The sequence below is a fragment of the Kogia breviceps genome, chromosome 16 (assembly GCF_026419965.1).
Source record: "Kogia breviceps isolate mKogBre1 chromosome 16, mKogBre1 haplotype 1, whole genome shotgun sequence".
Classification (NCBI taxonomy): domain Eukaryota; kingdom Metazoa; phylum Chordata; class Mammalia; order Artiodactyla; family Physeteridae; genus Kogia; species Kogia breviceps.
In genome coordinates, this window is record NC_081325.1 from 51,590,088 (window position 1) to 51,608,225 (window position 18,138).

Genomic DNA, 18,138 nt, shown 5'->3' on the forward strand with positions numbered 1-18,138 from the left:
ACAGTCTTTCTTCCACTGGACTCAACAGAAAGAAAATAACTCAAATACCTGGGTGGCATGGACTTCATGTTGCTCTCTGGCTCTTCAAATACATTAGGACTCGCATCAGGAGTTACTGATATGTATGGGGCAGGTACAGATGTTGAACGCAGGTATCTCATCTCATCCTGGAATAGGTTGTCATCTTGATAACCCACAAAATTTTCATGATGATGCCTGCATTAAATCAAACCCAATAACTTAAAAAGTATGATGGCAATACAGATAACTTTCTATTTTTAATCTCCTTCATAAAAGTAAAAGCAACTCATTAAGTCTGTGACTGAGGATTAAAGGATTAAAATAGTGGGAGATGTAAGCGAAAGGAGACAGAAGTCTGAAAATTTTACACATAGATATTCCTGGTACCATAAACATTTCAAATCCAAAATTGAATTTATTTTCTTTCCTTTTTAGAACTTTTCCATCTTCTAGTCTTAGTGAGTGATTCCACCAGCTATCCAGGTGCCTTACACTGAAGTATCTCGGTGTCACAGCAGGCTCAGCCCTCGACCATGACCAGTCACTTAGGCCTGTGGATACCAGGTTCCCTCTCACTATTCCCCTTCTTGTTCCCCATCATCACTGCCTTGCTTCAGGCTCATGACATTTCTTGCATGGACTACTAAAGCACAGGCGGTGACCGATCTTTTTTCTTTTTTAAGAGTGAAATTTGAAAAAGATTAGATATATGAAATGTTCCATGGGTTAGAGGCATATCTATTCCCCACAGGGCTAAAAATATAAAATCCATAATTAGAGTATGCCAGCATTTTTTACATGTTTTACCATTTGATTCTATCCTTTTCAAACTGGAACAGAGAGGTACTAGGCTAAGTACAGTAAACAGGTGACTGAAGCTGAAGGCTTGCTGTACTTGGCGTTCCTGATGATTTCCTCCACAGTCCCAAATGTACTTAGTCTCACATTTTCATTTTTGTTTCCCACTCATTTTACTGAATAATTACAAAAACAAACAAACTACATAACTCTGCTTCTCAAAATGGAACTGTTGGTTGGTAAGCCACGGCAGCAGGCAATTTCTAGAAATCTTCATTTGTCAGCTGATGGAAAAAAATCTGGATTTGGCCTATGAAAGGCTGTTTTAGAGTATCTAAAGAGCATTTAGTGTACAATGCATGAACACATGGGTTGCACCAGCAAAGACCAATATCGGAAAAACAGTACACTGTTAACAGGCTTCTCTCCATCTTCACTTATGCCCTTTGATCCGGTTTCCACATTAGCAGCGGAGCGATCTTCCAACTGCAAACCAGTTCACGCATTTCCTTGTTTAAAATTCTTCTTTATCCACTGTTTCCTCTATGGGATAAAATCCAACCTTAGCACGGGCTACTGAGCCACGCATTACCTGGTCTTGGGAAAAAACACTTCATATATTTCTCCTGGTAACTAATACTTTAATAAGCCTGTATTCCTTAAATGTGTAATGCTATTTCATTTGTGTCCTCACATATGTGGTTTATGTCAGGAATTGCTCTCCTCTCATTTCCTGCTTGACTGATTTCTAGTTATCCTTCAAGACTGCTAAAATGTCAGATCCTCTGGGAAACCTTTCCTTATTTCCTTGGCAAGATTCAGGCACTCTCTTATGCTATGACAGTATTCTATACACACTTCTATCATAAGTACTCCTCACGTAACATTTTAAATGTTTCCTTTACATATCTGTCTCCAGCTGAGTGTGAACACACGAAGTCAGGATTTTATTATATTCATCATAGTGTAACACAAAGCTGGTACTCACCTAACCAACATATAAATGCTAACAGAATTAATAATTTGAAAAATGAAAGATTTTGGATAGCAAATATCAGTTTATTTCCATTTTAGCATTCCCCACTATCAACACACTGACGTCTGCCTACCAAAGAGTAAAAGATAGCTGAAGTCTTACTAAGACATACTGTGTATTAATAATAATACAAATCAACGTATTTACATATTTTTTTCAAATACCTCCTACTCTAAAGTTTAAACCTCTACCAGTCATATTTCTGAGTTAAGGCAACTCAGAAAATAAATTCCTGGAGGTCACTTTACTGTACACAATATGTACTGTAGTGTGGAAATTCAGGGCATGATATTGAACAGTAGCTGTTAATCCAAAGTGATTAAAAAAAAACAACAGCCGAGTTGTATTACCTAGCTAATGTCTGCAGGTAGAGACAAGGCATTTTAACAGGAAGATCCTCAGAAATGCCCTCTTTCACGCTGGGAAGTTGAGACTGGAATGGCTTTGTAGGATGGTAACACAGAATGCTTGGTTCCGCCGCGCTGCTCAGGGACAGCAGGAAGAGGGCATTGGCTTTAATCACTTGGTGAGCTTCCATAGTGGGCAAGGCACGAGGAGTCTTGACTTGCATTGGCTTCCTCCTAGATTGTTTGACCTGGAAAGAAAATTTGTAGGGATCTTATCCTACGTACACTCAACTTTTAAATTTCTTAACCTAAATATTTCGAATTTCCAATAAAAATTATTAAACACTGTAGAACTACTTTAAAAATAATAAAAGTGATTCCCCAAAACAACATTCACTTCATGCTTCTCCTGAACTTATTAAAACTAATTTATATCAAATGCAAACTATATTTTTCTCTTTCCTTGGGAAAGTTAAAAAACCTAAGTAGTAAAATCTAAATGTAGTTATCTAAATAAAAGAGTAAATGATCTGTGTGTGCGTGAGTGTATATTTGGCAAATTTTTTAGCTAGGTGTGTCACTAGTGTGAATGATCCTGACTTTCCATGAGTCCTCAACATAATTAGGGATTAAGAAAAAGAGAGAGGAGATAAAGAGTAGAAAAGGAAAAGGGAAAAGAAAAAGAGAGAGTTAAGAGAGATAAAGGTGAAGAGGGAAAGCTATATATATGTGTAGACTAGCAGACAAATTAATAATAAAAAATTACGCAGTAAACATCTGTCAATAAGGTATGTGTGCTACAGGAGAGTTGCTTTGTGTTATCCCAAGATGTAATTTGTTTTTGTAATTAAAAACAGCTGACCTGGTACATAAATTAAATTTATATATTATTCCTGTTATGAAGGCTGATCTTTAATATCAATTATGTGGAGTTGTCTGATAATATGATCATAAAAAGAGATTTTTACAACGTTTATCCTTACCACTAACAGCATAGCCAGAACAAAATAAAAATACCTTCTCCCTTGCAGCAGCCTGTTTTTCACGGAGGTATTTTTCTCTACAGCGATCACACACCAGGTACCACGTGCTTCCCCCTATGCCACCATCACCACAGTTACCAGCCCATCCTCCACAAAAATGCCCAATGCTATTGTAACCTTGTCCACCAGCATACCGGCCACAACCTTGAAGTAAGAACATAAATAAAAATTTAACACTTTAAGTGTCTTTAATAGTCTGCTCCTTGCCACCTGTACATAAATGACAGCTCTTCCTTCTCAAAGTAAGCAAAATACTGAAGCAAATATCTAACCGCCACCTGGGTTGTTAATTATATCAGCAAAATTGCAGGTGTAACCAAAAGAAATCAAGTAAACGATGCCTAAAATACTGACGATACTCTATACAGGCAGATGAGAAGAAATGTTAAGATACGGGTACATTTAGATTTATTTAAGTATGCTAAAAAAATTGGAGAAGACAGGTATTAGGTATAAAACGCTCTGTGAGAATAATATATTTTACAAATCATGTATTTTACAAAAGGTTGCAGTGTAATATGTAGGAAGAGAAAAACATTTACCCAAATTCATAAGAAGTGAATTTTGGAAATTAATTGTTACAGAAATCGTTACATTTACCTAAAACATAAAACTGTCTTCTGATGAAACAGTTAATATTTCTTCCACAGGAAAATGCCCAAAGAAATCAGTATAATCTAATTTAATTTGCAATTCTGAACAGGAAAACAATACAATCAAAGGAGACCTAATGTCGCGATCTTTCCTGTGTGAATGGACACGTCCTTATTTCTATTGTGTGAATGGACATGTCCTTATTTCTATTGTGTGAATGGACAGGTCCTTATTTCTATTGTGTGGGACACTTTAACAGCATCCTTTGGGTAACACATAAAATATTTAAAAAGTTAACAATATCTCAGAATGTGATACATTAAAATGAAATAGTACTAGATTGCCTTACCACCATACTATTAGATTTCTTTAACTATTTTTCATAAACCCTATACTGTATTGATAAAGCACTTTAAAAATTACATTGTAAGACACTATAAATTCTGGGCAAAAGTTTCCCTGTACTTTAGCATAATTCACGGAACAGGTTAAGTCAAAGTGACCTAATTTGTTTTTCTACACAAAGTACTTACATGTATTCAGTAACATCACTTACCTGGGTGAGCCTGTCTCATGTGGTATGTCACTGGGTACGGATGTGACTCTCCACAGAGCTCACAGATGGTGTCTTTCTCTGGTCCTCCTACCGCCAGCTGGGCCATTTCACCAAACAAATTACCTCTGGGCCGAACTTCTGTCTTTTCCTTTTTCTTTTTTTCTTTTTTGGCCTTTTTATTCTCTTTCTCACACTCTTTCTTTTTAAGGACTGCACAAGAACCAGGACTTGGAAAAATCATATTCTGGGAAGCTGCTTTGATAGTAGCCAAAGAGATGTCTTCCCAAAAAGCCACTAAATGTTGCAGAGTCAGGGGAAGAGGAGACTTAGACTTCATTGGGTGATGCATGGACATTTCAAAAGTGGCCTCCGTTTTCCCGTCTTCACATTTTTCATGCAGAGGGGGTTCCTTAAGCATAGACAATACCTTATTTTTGTTGATACTACCCATTTTAGATATATCTGGTCCATGAGGTGCAATATTAAACATATTCAGTGCAGATGATATTTCCAATGAGTGTCTATTTTTTAATTTGGTTTCCTTTTCTTCTGTAGGCTGCTGGCTGCTTAAACTACTTCTTATAGGAGCATGTTCTTTGGAAAGTTCAGGATTAAACTTTAAGAAAGAAGAACAAGCCATTGCATCGTGTACTATGCCTTCGTGCCACAGGAAAGAGGCAAAGACGGCTCTGGCACACTCAGCCACGGAAGGGGACATGGCTTGCTTGGCTGGCTCTAAAGGTTTGGATCCATCTCCTTTGAAGAGAAAGCTAGATTTTTCCTTCTTGGGCCTGGTGTGCCTATTGGCACATTTCCGGCTTGTTTTGGGGGACGCTCTTGTTTCCTGTTCATCTTTCAGTGGTGCTTTCCCTATGCTGAAATGAACTTTATTTGCACCTTCATCCACACCCTTAAATTCACTGCTTTCATCACAGGTGCTGTCTGTTAGGCTGTTCGTTTTTAAAGTACTTGAAGTGCAGACTTCAACCACCTCACTGTGGAGGTTTTCTTGTACCACGTGGGGAGAAGGAGCTCTATTTTCGGATCCAGGGGAGTCTTTAGAATCCTTTGGTACTGGTTTTGGTTTCGGTGATGTTGATCGTCCCCTTAATGGTTCTGTGAGGGGCATTTTCTTCTTGCGGAGGGTATCTGGATCAAGGGTGTAAGAGTCCGATTTGGATCGTTCCCGAGGAGGATCGAGTTTCGTCTTCACAGGAGCAGTGCTTTTCTGAGGTAGAGTTTTATCATGCGGTGAGGAGGAGCGTGTAGAGCTAGCACTGGAGGGGCTAGACCTACTGGCTGGGAGAGTCTTTGGCTTAGGAGATGATGACCGAGAACCTGGTCCTGGGGATTCAGCTCTGAAGCTAGAAGACATCTTCCCATCAGATTTTAGTGTCTGCAAGGTGTTATGATTGGGGGATAACGACCTACTATGAGAATCTGACCTCAACTTTGCAGCATCGGATTTCAACATGAGAGATTCACTAGCCGATAGCCCTTCTGTACCCCTCTGCTTCTTCTGGTCAGCAGTAGTCCGGCTCATACGTCCATCGGGTTTAAGTGTTCTGCTGTGTTTGGAGGACAGTTCTGATTTTCCTGATGTACAGACTGGTCTAGAAGATGTTGAGATAGTTCCTCGGTCACCTGTATGGTCCATTTCATAGTGAAACTTGTTAATACAATTTTAACTTACTGATGATTTAGCCACTAAACAATGAAATTAAAAAACATAGCTAAAAAAATTTGTATTGCTTGTCACAGACAAAAATACTTCAAGAATAAAGGGGGAATTCTTGTCAAATTTCTATTACGTAATTTTATAATTCTAATATTCTAATGTTTGGATTAGAATAATTTATAATTAATGTATGAATGCTCTAAAGCTATTATTTAATTACATGTAATGCAGGCAGTCTGTTATTTGTAAAGAGGTTATATTCTAAAAGCTTATTTAGTTCATAAGCTTAGCTGTTTAGAACTCAGAGCTTGAAGAAGAAAAATGGTGGGATCCTCAGAATTAGAATTACAAGTCTGAATTCTGGGGCCTTTCAACAAGGAGTCAGGAGCATAACAGAAAAAAAAAAAAAAAGATAAAAAGAAAAATAATCTCGCTCTTTCCTAGGCAAAGCATTAGATGTTTCTACACGAGCACCACTTGCTTTTGGCATCCTGGCCCTCATTCAGTGTCTCTCCTTCCTACTACTTCGTGCTTTCCTTTGAGGCATTAGAGCCAGGTCGTCTTTGCTGTCAGTCTGTGGTACAACCTTCAAGATTATCTTTCCTCCCTAAAATCAAAACTTTTACCCTCAGTGCAAGTGATATTAGTTCACTGTTAGGAGGAAAGCAACCTGATTGAAGTGATTCAAGTGACATGAAAAACTGAAAATCCATAAACCTTGCTAGAAGCATTTATATTTTTTGAAAAAGGATACTTAGTAAATTGAGATGACTCTCGTTACACTGTAGTTCTTTTTCCTTTTTACAGGGATATGAACAAATGTGGATAAACTAGAAACGTGTTTTGGGGCTTGCTTGCAATGTGTGTGCGTAGAATCACAGCCTAGTTACCTATACGTCAAGAGAGCTTTGCCATGGCATCTGCCTCCTCACGGAAGGTCTGCAACGGCTGGTACTTTTGCTCTTTACCACTCTCCACTGATGTCATGTCAAGAATGGGTTGGCAAAGTTAAGTGTTTTTGTTAAATGAGCAAAACAAATTCCTATTTTCTTAGTTTCTTTCCCTTCTGCTAGTCACAAATCTTCAGATTCTCGGAAAACTCACTTTTTACTTTTATGGCTCCCACGGCCACAGGGCAGAGGCGACAGTAGCCCTTGTTGTGTGACGGTCAGATTTTATAAACCAATATACTGTATTTGGTAGAACCAAGCATCAGCTTAGTCCTGGCCACTAATTTGGAGTGACTGGTGTCTGGAGCACTAGTTTTCGTTATTACTCTGACAGCTGGAAATGCCTTCATCATCACATTTATTTCACGAGCTGAACCATACATAATGCTGAATCTAGACAAATAAGCAGTAAATCTTTAATATTTGGCACCCCTCTCTCTACAAGATTAATTCGTGAATTGGAAGAGGTTTGCTTTGTAATTAATGATGCACAATTCCTCATAAAGGAAATCTCCACTGTGACTGGCTAAACAATTGAATCTTCCAAATATCAGGAACACCACCTGTCACATGCTAGCAAAAATGTTTGTTATATAGAGAGGGCCAGAGAGTATGGGAAGCTGTATACCTTATTTCTATGCTTCAAGTAATGGTGAATATTTTTTTAAGATCTGTAAGTGGTGACAGCTGAATACCTGTTGGAGTCTAGGCACATAAATAATGCAAAATTATTTCTTTCCAAGATGTCAGATTATAATTAAATCCTGCTGAAAAAATTTACTTTTCCAAAATATATTTCATATATTTTTAAAAAACAAATACGTCAAGTTAGTTAAGTGTGGTAAACCCACATACTAACTAACTGATGTTTATCTTCTTCACTGGGGTTTCAAACGTGCAGTAAGTATTACTAAAAATGGTCATGTGGCTGATTTACGTATCAATAAATATCAACACAATTTGTTAAAAAGCTTTAGATCGTAAATACTTTCACATTCTTCACTTAATTTTGTTATAATGTTTATCATATGTAAGTTTAAGCAATAATGGACACTTTTTTAATCTCAAAAGATTCTAAAGAAAAAATAATACAGGACAGGATAAAAATTTAGTATATTCAAACAGATTAGTAAAAATATTAAATATTAGGTATTCATTAATAACCTGCACATTTTAATGCCAAAATTATAAATAAAAGGTTATATAGTACCACCCTATAATAATATAATACTCTACTGTAATATGATATGCCATAGTATATACTATATATCAGGTTACACAAGACTATATACTACAGAGATCAGGTTCTATAATTATACTACAATATTATATAGTATCACTGTCAACTGTACAAAGGAGAAATGTAAAACTGTTTTACTCATTTCTAGGAATATAAGATTTTAAAAGTTTAATTAAACATTACACTAAGACAAAAATATGTGACTAGGTATCTACAGTATTTTATAAGACCAGAGCATATTTTAAAATCGTCTGGCATTTTATCAATTGTCAATAGTTTAAACATTTCTAAGTTTAAAGTATTAAAACTACACAGCTAAGAAAATACTATAAGGAAGACTCATGCCAGAGAGGACAGCCCTAAAAACCAAGGTAAATTAAAGAATTTAATTATCAAACTTTCTCATAAAAAAACTAAAACAGGAAAATGATTTTTACATTACCTAACAGAAAAAATGAGCTGAAGCCTAAGCTGTCACATGAGATACTATATTCTTATAGATCACAATGTACTTTATGGCTTACATGTAAACCACCTCGTTCTGGTAATAATGGTGTTACTATTCCCCAAAGGCATTTATTTCTACATACTTATTTTATTTAATATCTCATATAGTTTTGAAATTAAGCAAGAGTTCTATTTAACCTACAGATAGTAAACAGGCATATCAATTAGGATAATCAATACAATATTGAACAGATACATCACAAATTACCCCAGAATATCAAATTTTAAATAAAATTATAAACTTTAATCTTAAATGGAATGAGATGAAAATGACTGAGGTGAACTAAAACTTCTTGCTTGAAACCTCCTAGGTTTATTAAGAATGGCCCATCCGTGAAGGCACGCATACCCACCCTTCAGTTTGTGAGACAGAGATGAGAGAGCAGAGGCAGGCCCAGCTACACCATAATTTTTGTAAATGCGCTCACGAGAAGCAAGGTTGCGAGATGGAGATTCTACAGTGGAAAACATTGGCAAAGAAGCAGCACAGATTCAATGGAAAAAAAATTTAGCAGAGAACACAAGCAGAAACAAAGCATTTCAAATGGTATGCGCAACTACTAACTTATTAAAATGTTTATATTCTGCTAAATTTTCCAGCAAGTTTATTATTTCTCTAAAATTAAAAACTGAAAACAAAAGTCAAATTAATTAATTCAGACTAATAACGACAGCGCCAAATGTGTTAGCCTGAAAGTTAAAAAACATTCATAGCACTGATAAATCAAATTTGAGCATTTCTTTTCAGACTAATATTTCTTTAAGTCAGTTTTAATTTGGTGCTCACTTACTTATAAATGAAAGTTTATAAGTAATTTTTTTTTTTTTTTGTAAATAGTGGGAGATAAAGAGATGTTACTTACAGTTTAACCTACTGTCACCTGGTTTTCTGTATGGACACATGACTATAATTTTTCCAGTATGTATCTCAGAATGGACCCAAGTTGACATTTATGGTCAACTACTTTTCTGAGTCCATCCTCAGTAAAAAATGTTAGTGCTAATCCCAATATTTAGTGTTTGTTTTGTCGATCTTATTACTGAGATACCAAATTCTGTTTATAAAAAGTCTCACAACACAAACAAAGCAAAAAAGATTTACAAGTCACTGAAAATGTCAGACACATTAATGATTCACCATGAAGAAAATGAAGTACTTAAAATTTTAAAAAATTATCTTTTTTCAAAAAATTAACAGAACCTTTAAAGTGGTCTTTCAAAAGCAGTATGCAAAAAAAAAATCTCTATCTAAATCTGAAAATAAGTCCACTATTTAAAACTTTAACTCATGGTAATGAAAATAAATGTAATCAAGTGAGCTGAAAAAAATTCAGGTAATAAGGAGATAACTTTCTTAACATTATTGAAATTTAAAAAATGAATACAACATACATTTTTCGCAAAACAGAAAAAGTAATAGTTGACTGATTCATTATTATGGCCAAGATTAAAGATGAACGATTCATAAAACCAAGAATCCTTCCATATAAGGTACTGAGTATGTATTATGTGTCAGACATTGTCCTAGGAATTAAGCATAAAATGATAAACAGAAATGAAGTCCCTACTCTTACGGAGCTTATCTTCCAGTAAAAGGAGAGACAATGAACAAATACACCCTAGACGGAGCGGTGATAAACCTGAGAGTAATAAGCATGCAGATGTTGGGTAATACTCCATGCCTGGATAAGACAACTTAGGTAGCAAGGCCTAGAAGAGACCAAACCCGTGGGGACAGTCCTAGGAATACAGATAGAGGAGGATGTAGAAAAGAGATTGGACATGAACAGCTGAGGTAGGAGATATCCAGCAGGCAAAGGAAGAAGGTGTTTCAAGGAAAAGAGAAAGATCAATCCTGTCAAACACTGCCAACAGAGCAAGTAAAATGAGATCTTAGAGCTGACAGTTGAACTCAGCAAAACAAAAGTCAAAAACTGAATAGAGCAATTTCTGTGGATAAGGACAACTGCAAACATCCCCTGTAGTTGGTTCAAGAGAGAATGGTAGGAGTGGATGGAGGGATGGAGACACATGCCAACAAGTCATGTTCCTCTAAGTTAAAGAAATGTTAAAATGTTAATATTTTTGAGCATTCTTCTTTTTAAAGTGTGTAAAACTCAAAGGCAACAGGAACTGCAAAATGAGGTCTTATGCTATTTCAATCTCATAGAATACTTACTCCGCAACTCTCACTGAAAATGTCAGTTAGGAGAGTGCCAGCTTTTGATTGGAATTCAAGGACGATTCAAACTGCCAACGTAAGGATATAGTCTCGTAGCTTGGTCACTAAAATCTGTGAAGACTGGGCTTAGCAGGAGGACACAGGAGCAGGAAATCAGAATACTATCTTAATTAAAAGCACCCGTAACATAAATGCACAAAACTACATGGACACTTATTAGATAAGATGTTAGAGGTTTAAGGACAAACTCCTGGAAAAAGTTTTGAAGCCAAATCATCCTTGAAGTCTTTCCAATATGTTACAAAACCTAAAGCGACTGGATTCCCAGGTATGATTCAGAGTGAATAAGATGAAAGAAACATCTTTTGAAAGTCTACAAAAGGTTACTGTTAAATGCCTAAATACAGTAAGCTGTGATTTCACACAACACTTGTTCTAGACATTTAATTTTCACAAGCTCATGTTTAAAATACTTTGAAATAGTTAACTTTTTAAAAGATTTATGTCTTTCAATTTAAAAATGGAAGTAATACTTAAGAGATACTTTGCTATCTATGCACAGAAGAAAAAACTGATCAACTTTTAGACATCTGATGAAGATTAATCATGCTCCTTTTTACCTTGCTTTATAGATAAAACAATCAATTATTAAATTAATGTCGGTAGAATTTTGATTTGTCATAATATAGTTAACTAAGGAGAATAATGTTTAAAACAATATAAAAAGCTGGATTTTTTTGCTCCAGTACTCATTTGAAGTCAACGTTGTTTGTTTGGTATAAAGTATCCCCTTATTAACAATAAGGTTCTTTACATGTCATTTATTCTTCGTTTTCTTGGTTTTAAATCCCGAGTATCAAGTTCCCTGGGGTACTTCATTCATTCTCTGGTCATAGAAACGCTGAGCTCATTGTAAACTGTATTTTAAAAAATTATCCCCTAGGCTAATGATAATAATAAAACAGTACAACTTTTCTTTTTAATAAGGAAAGCATTCTCATTTCAGTTGGACAAAGACAAATTGTGGTTTTGGTGTATCAGGTAGGACCTTGACCTTGTTATTGGGACAATACACTGGAAGAATCAAGGCACCTGTCACCATCTGGTGGCAGTACACAAAACTGCAGTTCTGAGATTTAGAAAGGGGCGAATACCCTTTCAGGTTTGAGTCAACAATGAAGTAATGATCTTCTTATCCATTCATCTGTTGATGGCACTTAGGTTGCTTCCATACCTTGGCAATTATAAACAATGCTGCTATGAACACTGGAGTGTGTGTATCTTTTCCAGTAAGTGTTTACATTTTCTTCGGATTATACCCAGTGAATTTGCATTTAAAGCTGTCAGTCCAGGCAGCTGCTGGCTAGAGTACATAATTATCATCACTATCACCTTATTCTAAATCCTCCAAAACATCAATAGACAGATGTGGGAATAATACTTATACTTAACTGTACTTATTTCTTATCTGCATGTTGTTTGGTTGCTCACATCTTTTGGCCAGAGTGAAGGTATAGTTTATATATTGTCTCCTCAATAATCAATAAACTAGTTTTTTATATTTTTAAAAATAAATAGTTTTAAAATAAGTAATTTCCAGAATATCTGAATTATAAGTTAAGCTTAACCATTTACTGCCTGTGTTAAGAGTCTATTTGTCAAAATATCTGTAGTACTATTCAGAGAAGAATGCAAATGTACAATTACCAGGGTTTAAATTGAGTGAAGAAAGTCAGAAACACTGTTCCTGTCATTCTACTGTAAACTTGACAAAATGTTATTAGCGTTGTTTGTGATGGATCTATAGAATTAGGTTTCTTTCTATATCTTAAAAAATATATACACACATAAATGTAGATATGTATAAGCACTAACAGAATGTGGAATCCTACTAAATGTATCAGAAGAGAAAGAGCTTAAGACACAGAATAGGAACTAAAATTTACTTATGTAAATGTTAGTATACTAAACGAATTATAAAAGAATGACAGCTAGAACAAAATTTCCAACTTAAGGCTAAAATAGAAATAAGCTTTTCACTAGAATATAACATTCATCCATATGATACGAATGCAGAAAGGAAGATGGATGAAAATCTGTAATGATGTATTTTCAAACTGTCAGTCAACAATGCCATCTTCAGTTATGGAAATGCTAAGTATGTTTCCCACATTCGAATTATATTACAGCTTACTGGAGGCTAAGTTACCCAACTGAACTCATTTTTTTCTTAAAATCTGCTTTTTATTCTGTGTATTGGCATTAGGTAAGCATATAATCTTTCAAAACAAAGACAGAAAACTGGATGCCATTCTAGACTGGCTCCTTCAACTGTGATTAGCAAGACCTGTACAATTTTACTGCCTACGTGTTTCTAAACTTGTCCCTTCTTCTATACGTCCACTGTAATTTCACCTTAGTTTAAGCCCTACTCAGCTCTTCTCTGGAATCCCTGCCTCTAACGCTCTCCCTTTCTCCAGAACCTTTTTCATAATATTTTTAGTTATCTTTCACAAATGTAAGACTGAGCATATCATTCTTTTTGTTTAAAATTCTGCAGAACTATATATGCCTTTATCTGCTCCTTCCATTTTACTCACTTTACTCACAGGATAAAGTCTAAACTACTAAGAGTGGCTTACAAGACTCTTCATGATGTGCCCCGCCCTCTCTAGTGTAAGAAACCGCCACTAGGACACTAACACTCTAAGCTACAAACGCATGAAGTTTCTCAGGTGAATCATGTTTCCTAACATAATCAAATGAGTTGATTAATTTGAAGTGGTTAAAATGGTACCTGTTATGTGGTAAATGACTGCTATGTGTTAGCGATTACCATTTCATATCTTCTCTTTCCTCAAACCACCAACACTTTCCCCATGCTAACTCTGAGCTGATGATGGCTTCCTATTTTACTGAGAAAACAAACAAAACGAAGAACAAATGGACAACATTCTCAAGCTGCTAACACTACACATTCTTTCCTCTCCTGTTATGATGGATCACCTATTTCTGCTCCTACTTGGCCAGCCTTTCCCCTTTGTGCTACATCCCCTCCCCTCTCCCATAGATGAATACTGTTCCAGCAATCCTCCCCCCTCTCTCCTGCATCGGCAATTTTTCTCTCTATTGGATCATTCTCATTAAAAAACAACCCTGATGTTACCTTTTCCCCATTAAAAACCAAACCACACAAAAATCTCTCCAGATCTCACATCCTTTGCCCTGGTTTCACTTTATGTGTTTTCCTTCCCTTTACAGTAAAACTTGACAAATTTATCTATAATAACTGTCTCCAATTTCTCTTCCCCCCTTTTCTCTGGAGCCCACTCTAATGGAGCTTTGGCATCTCATCCGACTAGAGTTGCTCTCATCAAGATCACCAGTGACCTCCACGTTGCTAAATCCAATGGTCCATTCTCAATCCTCACTTTATCTGACCCATCAGCAACATCTGATACAGCCTGTCACTATTTCCTTGAAACACTTTCTTCACTTGGCTTCCAGAAACACCACACTGACTCAGTTTTCCTCCTATTTCTATGGCCGCTTGTCAGTCTCTTTTGCTGATTTCTCCTCCTCTCTCCCATGTCTAAACCCTGAAGTGCCCCAGCGCTCAGTCTTTAGCCATCTTCTCTTTTCTCCCTATACCTACTTTCCTGCTGCTTTAATCCACCCTTAGGGCAACTCTCAAATTACTCTGCTATAAGCCAGTGAACTCTCAACTTATGTGTCCTGCCCAGACAGTTCCCATGAACTCCAGGGTCTTACATCGATCTCAACTTGATGTCTCCACTGGACTTAAAAGGAACCTCAAACTTAACATATCTGATCATTTGCAAACACGGTGACAATTATTCCTATCCTTGTACCATGCCCTTTTGCAGCAACTCTAATCAAGAAGTGAAGTCTACTTCTCCATCCTTGACCATAAGTGTCCTGCTTTGACCAACAGAGTATGGCATATATGATGCTGTGTCAGTGTCAAGCCTAAGCCTCAAAAGACCGTGCATGCTTTTGTTTTCGCAGAATCCTGCAGTGTCCATGCAAACAAACCCAGGTTAACCCACTGAATGACAAGAGATATTTGGCCTAGTCACCCTTTTCATGCCAGCCAATCCCCAAGGAAAAAATACCTGTCTGACCTACAGATGCACGAAGGATCCCAGGCAAGATGACAACAACCACCCAGCTGAAGCCAGCCTGCTCTGCTATCCCACAGAATTGTGAGCTAAAGAGCGCTTGCTTTAAGTCATTAAGTTTTGGGGTGGTTTATTATGCAACAGTAGCTTACCAATATAATGTCCAAAATTAAGCCTTTGTTATTGCCCCCCAGACCTAGTTCTCCTACAGTCCCCATATAAAATGGAAATTACATTCTTCCAAACGCCTAGGCAAAAATCTTAGATTTGCCCTCCACTAGTTTGGTATTCTCATTGCTTATTCAACCTTTAGGCAAATCCTGTTGATTCCCCTTCAAAATATATCCAGTATTCCATGATTTAATACCATCTCTTCGGCTACTACTCTGGTAAAGCCACCATCGTCTCTCAGCTGGATTAGTGTGAAAGCCTCCCAAACTGGACTCTTTGCATGACCAGTACTTAGAAGAGTGCCTGACATGTAGATGGTGGTCAATAAATATTTTTGAGTCAGTGGTTCCCCTAAACTTAGCTCATGCTATTCTTAGAGAGGAAATACACCTGGTAACCTCCTTCCCCACCCCCACTGCTGCCTGATAAATTCCTATGAGTCCTTCAACACTCTGATTAGGGGCCATCTCTTTATCTCATGCCTTCTCTAACCTTTCCTAGCTGAGTCAGCAGTTTTTTCTCCTATGTTTCCAATGCATCCTGTGAATATTGCTCCTGCAGACTTAAAATAATGCCATCATTTTTTTCAACATGGCTGCCTTCCTCAGTATTCCAAAAGCCCTTCAGGATCAGTGATAATATTTTCTTTACGTTATTGCTCCCTATAGCTTAGCATAGACTACATATTTAACAAACGCAGGTAAATAGAGGATGGAAGAATAAATGACCCATCTGAAGAAAAATGGTAATAAAGGGTGGAATAAATTTAGTAGCCAATAAGGAGATGGGAGCAAAGGGAGAGACGAAAGGTCAGATCTGGTCAGGAGAAAGCAAACAGATGCACTCGGGCACACTGTCTTATAAACAACAGCAGCGTTCTCTGTGGTCTAAATTCCTAGGATGAAGTGAGGGCTGATGAAGAGGGAAAGGAACATGGGTCAAAGCTTTCCTACCACAGAGAAGATAGAGACACTGAGTCAAGATATATTCTGGCCCATGACTGAAATGACAAGGATTTGTAGGGATGCTAGAGATATTAGAGCCCAAACTGAAATAAATATATTGGCCATTGTGACAGATGCTATCGGTTCAAGTATGAAAAATTTTACTGCACTTGACTATTTGATTTTACGAAATCTTTGTTGATATCATCCTTTAATTTTCCTTAACAAAAATTATGAAGAGGAAAAGGGTCTGAGAAATCAGCTTAGTGTCACAAAACTAACTGGAGGGAGAACACAGGTTAAAACACAAGTCTCCTTCCCAAGTCAAGGGCTCCATCCACACCACAGCTCACACCAGGCAGGCAAATAAGTAGACAGATTCTGGGCTGGGATTACAATCCAGGATAAAAATGAAGTCTAAGTCTTAGAAAAAATCCTGGCTTTTATACTGATATTCATACTAACATCTGAATGTAGTGTTAACATATGAAGAATTAAACTCAAGGCAAATAATGAAGTTAAGCTGTGAAAATGTACTGAGGAGTAGCTAGGAAACCTCATTTGTGCCTTTCCTGCAACTCACTCCACAGAGAATAGACTGCTCTCTCTGAGACTGATTTCCTCCACTTTTCCTTGGAGCATGAGAGATGTTAAATGTTTGCATCAAAAGGCAATATCAATATCAACAGACAACGTTTATTAGGCACCTCATTTTATGGATGAGGTAAAAAGGGCTCAGATGCATCAAGTAACTTAACTAAATAAGTGGTTGGAGAGGAAATCTGAGCTTAATGTCTTTCCATCACTACATCTTTATAAGCTAAGTAAGTAAACACAGTGCTTTAGTATATGTTACTATTCTTGAACACAAACCAATATGCATGCAGATACTCAGGTGAACTCTTGTCACATTTAGCGAATGTTTTGTCTCCTTTGAGAATGTGATTATGGGTATAACAGAAAAACTCGTTGCAAAGTAACCTAGAGCTCTCATATCTGGGCTTGAAAGTACGACATACTTTGATATATATATATATATATATATATATATATATATATATGTTATATATATATATATATGCTGCCACTATGACATGTTATATATATTTAAAATCTCTGGGACAGTCGTAAACTGTCTTAACGTTCTATTTACCATTCTTTTTCCCTACAAAAAAAAATAAAAGCAAATTATTTAGCTCCTTGGACAGTAGCTAGAAATGTTTATATTAAACACAGTCACGTGAAATACAGTTTTTCAGTTGGAGGCTCTTTCATAAAATTCCATCAGTATAAACTCAGAATTATTAGATATCACATCATCACATTATAGTTAAATTTAATTACTACTGAAATATTCTTCCTCTATTTTGAAGATGTATTCTGAGTAAAGACAGGAATATCAATCATAAGATAACAAGAAACACATGATCTTAAACTCATAGTTTACACTGAAGAAATGATCATCTTAGGCATTTACGGTCAATAAGTACTTCCTGAATGCTTATGATGTGTAAGGTATTGTCAGAGGATATGGGACTTAAATAAAATGATGCTTTCAAAAGAAATGAGGAAAGATAATGAAAATATAGAATGTAATGTTTTTTTACGCGGGCCTCTCACTGTTGTGGCCTCTCCCGTTGCAGAGCACAGGCACAGGCTCCGGACGCGCAGGCTCAGCAGCCATGGCCCACGGGCCCAGCCGCTCCGCGGCATGTGGGATCTTCCCGGACCGGGGCACGAACCCGCGTCCCCTGCATCGGCAGGCGGATTCTCAACCACTGCGCCACCAGGGAAGCCCTAGAATGTAATATTCTTAAAAGAAAGCAGGCACCTATATCATTCCCCACCTCAGTCCACTAGAAACTTACTGCCAAATTGCTTACCAATTCTGAAACCTACATAAATACTTTTGAAATAAAAAAGTAAACT

The 18,138-nt window shown here is 36.7% G+C and overlaps 1 protein-coding gene across 15 annotated transcripts in view; it reads right to left on the reverse strand.

The window, feature by feature from the left end:
* The window catches only part of MYCBP2 (MYC binding protein 2), a 266,407-nt gene that overhangs the window by 41,815 nt on the left and 206,454 nt on the right, over positions 1 to 18,138 (reverse strand). For all 15 annotated transcript variants that reach the window (XM_067016840.1, XM_067016846.1, XM_067016845.1 and 12 more), the window contains 4 exons: positions 4,396 to 6,039; positions 3,220 to 3,389; positions 2,206 to 2,450; positions 49 to 216 (listed from right to left, as the gene is read on the reverse strand). In XM_067016840.1, coding sequence (XP_066872941.1) covers positions 49 to 216; positions 2,206 to 2,450; positions 3,220 to 3,389; positions 4,396 to 6,039 — 2,227 coding nt within the window. The remainder of the gene's footprint in view (positions 1 to 48; positions 217 to 2,205; positions 2,451 to 3,219; positions 3,390 to 4,395; positions 6,040 to 18,138) is intronic.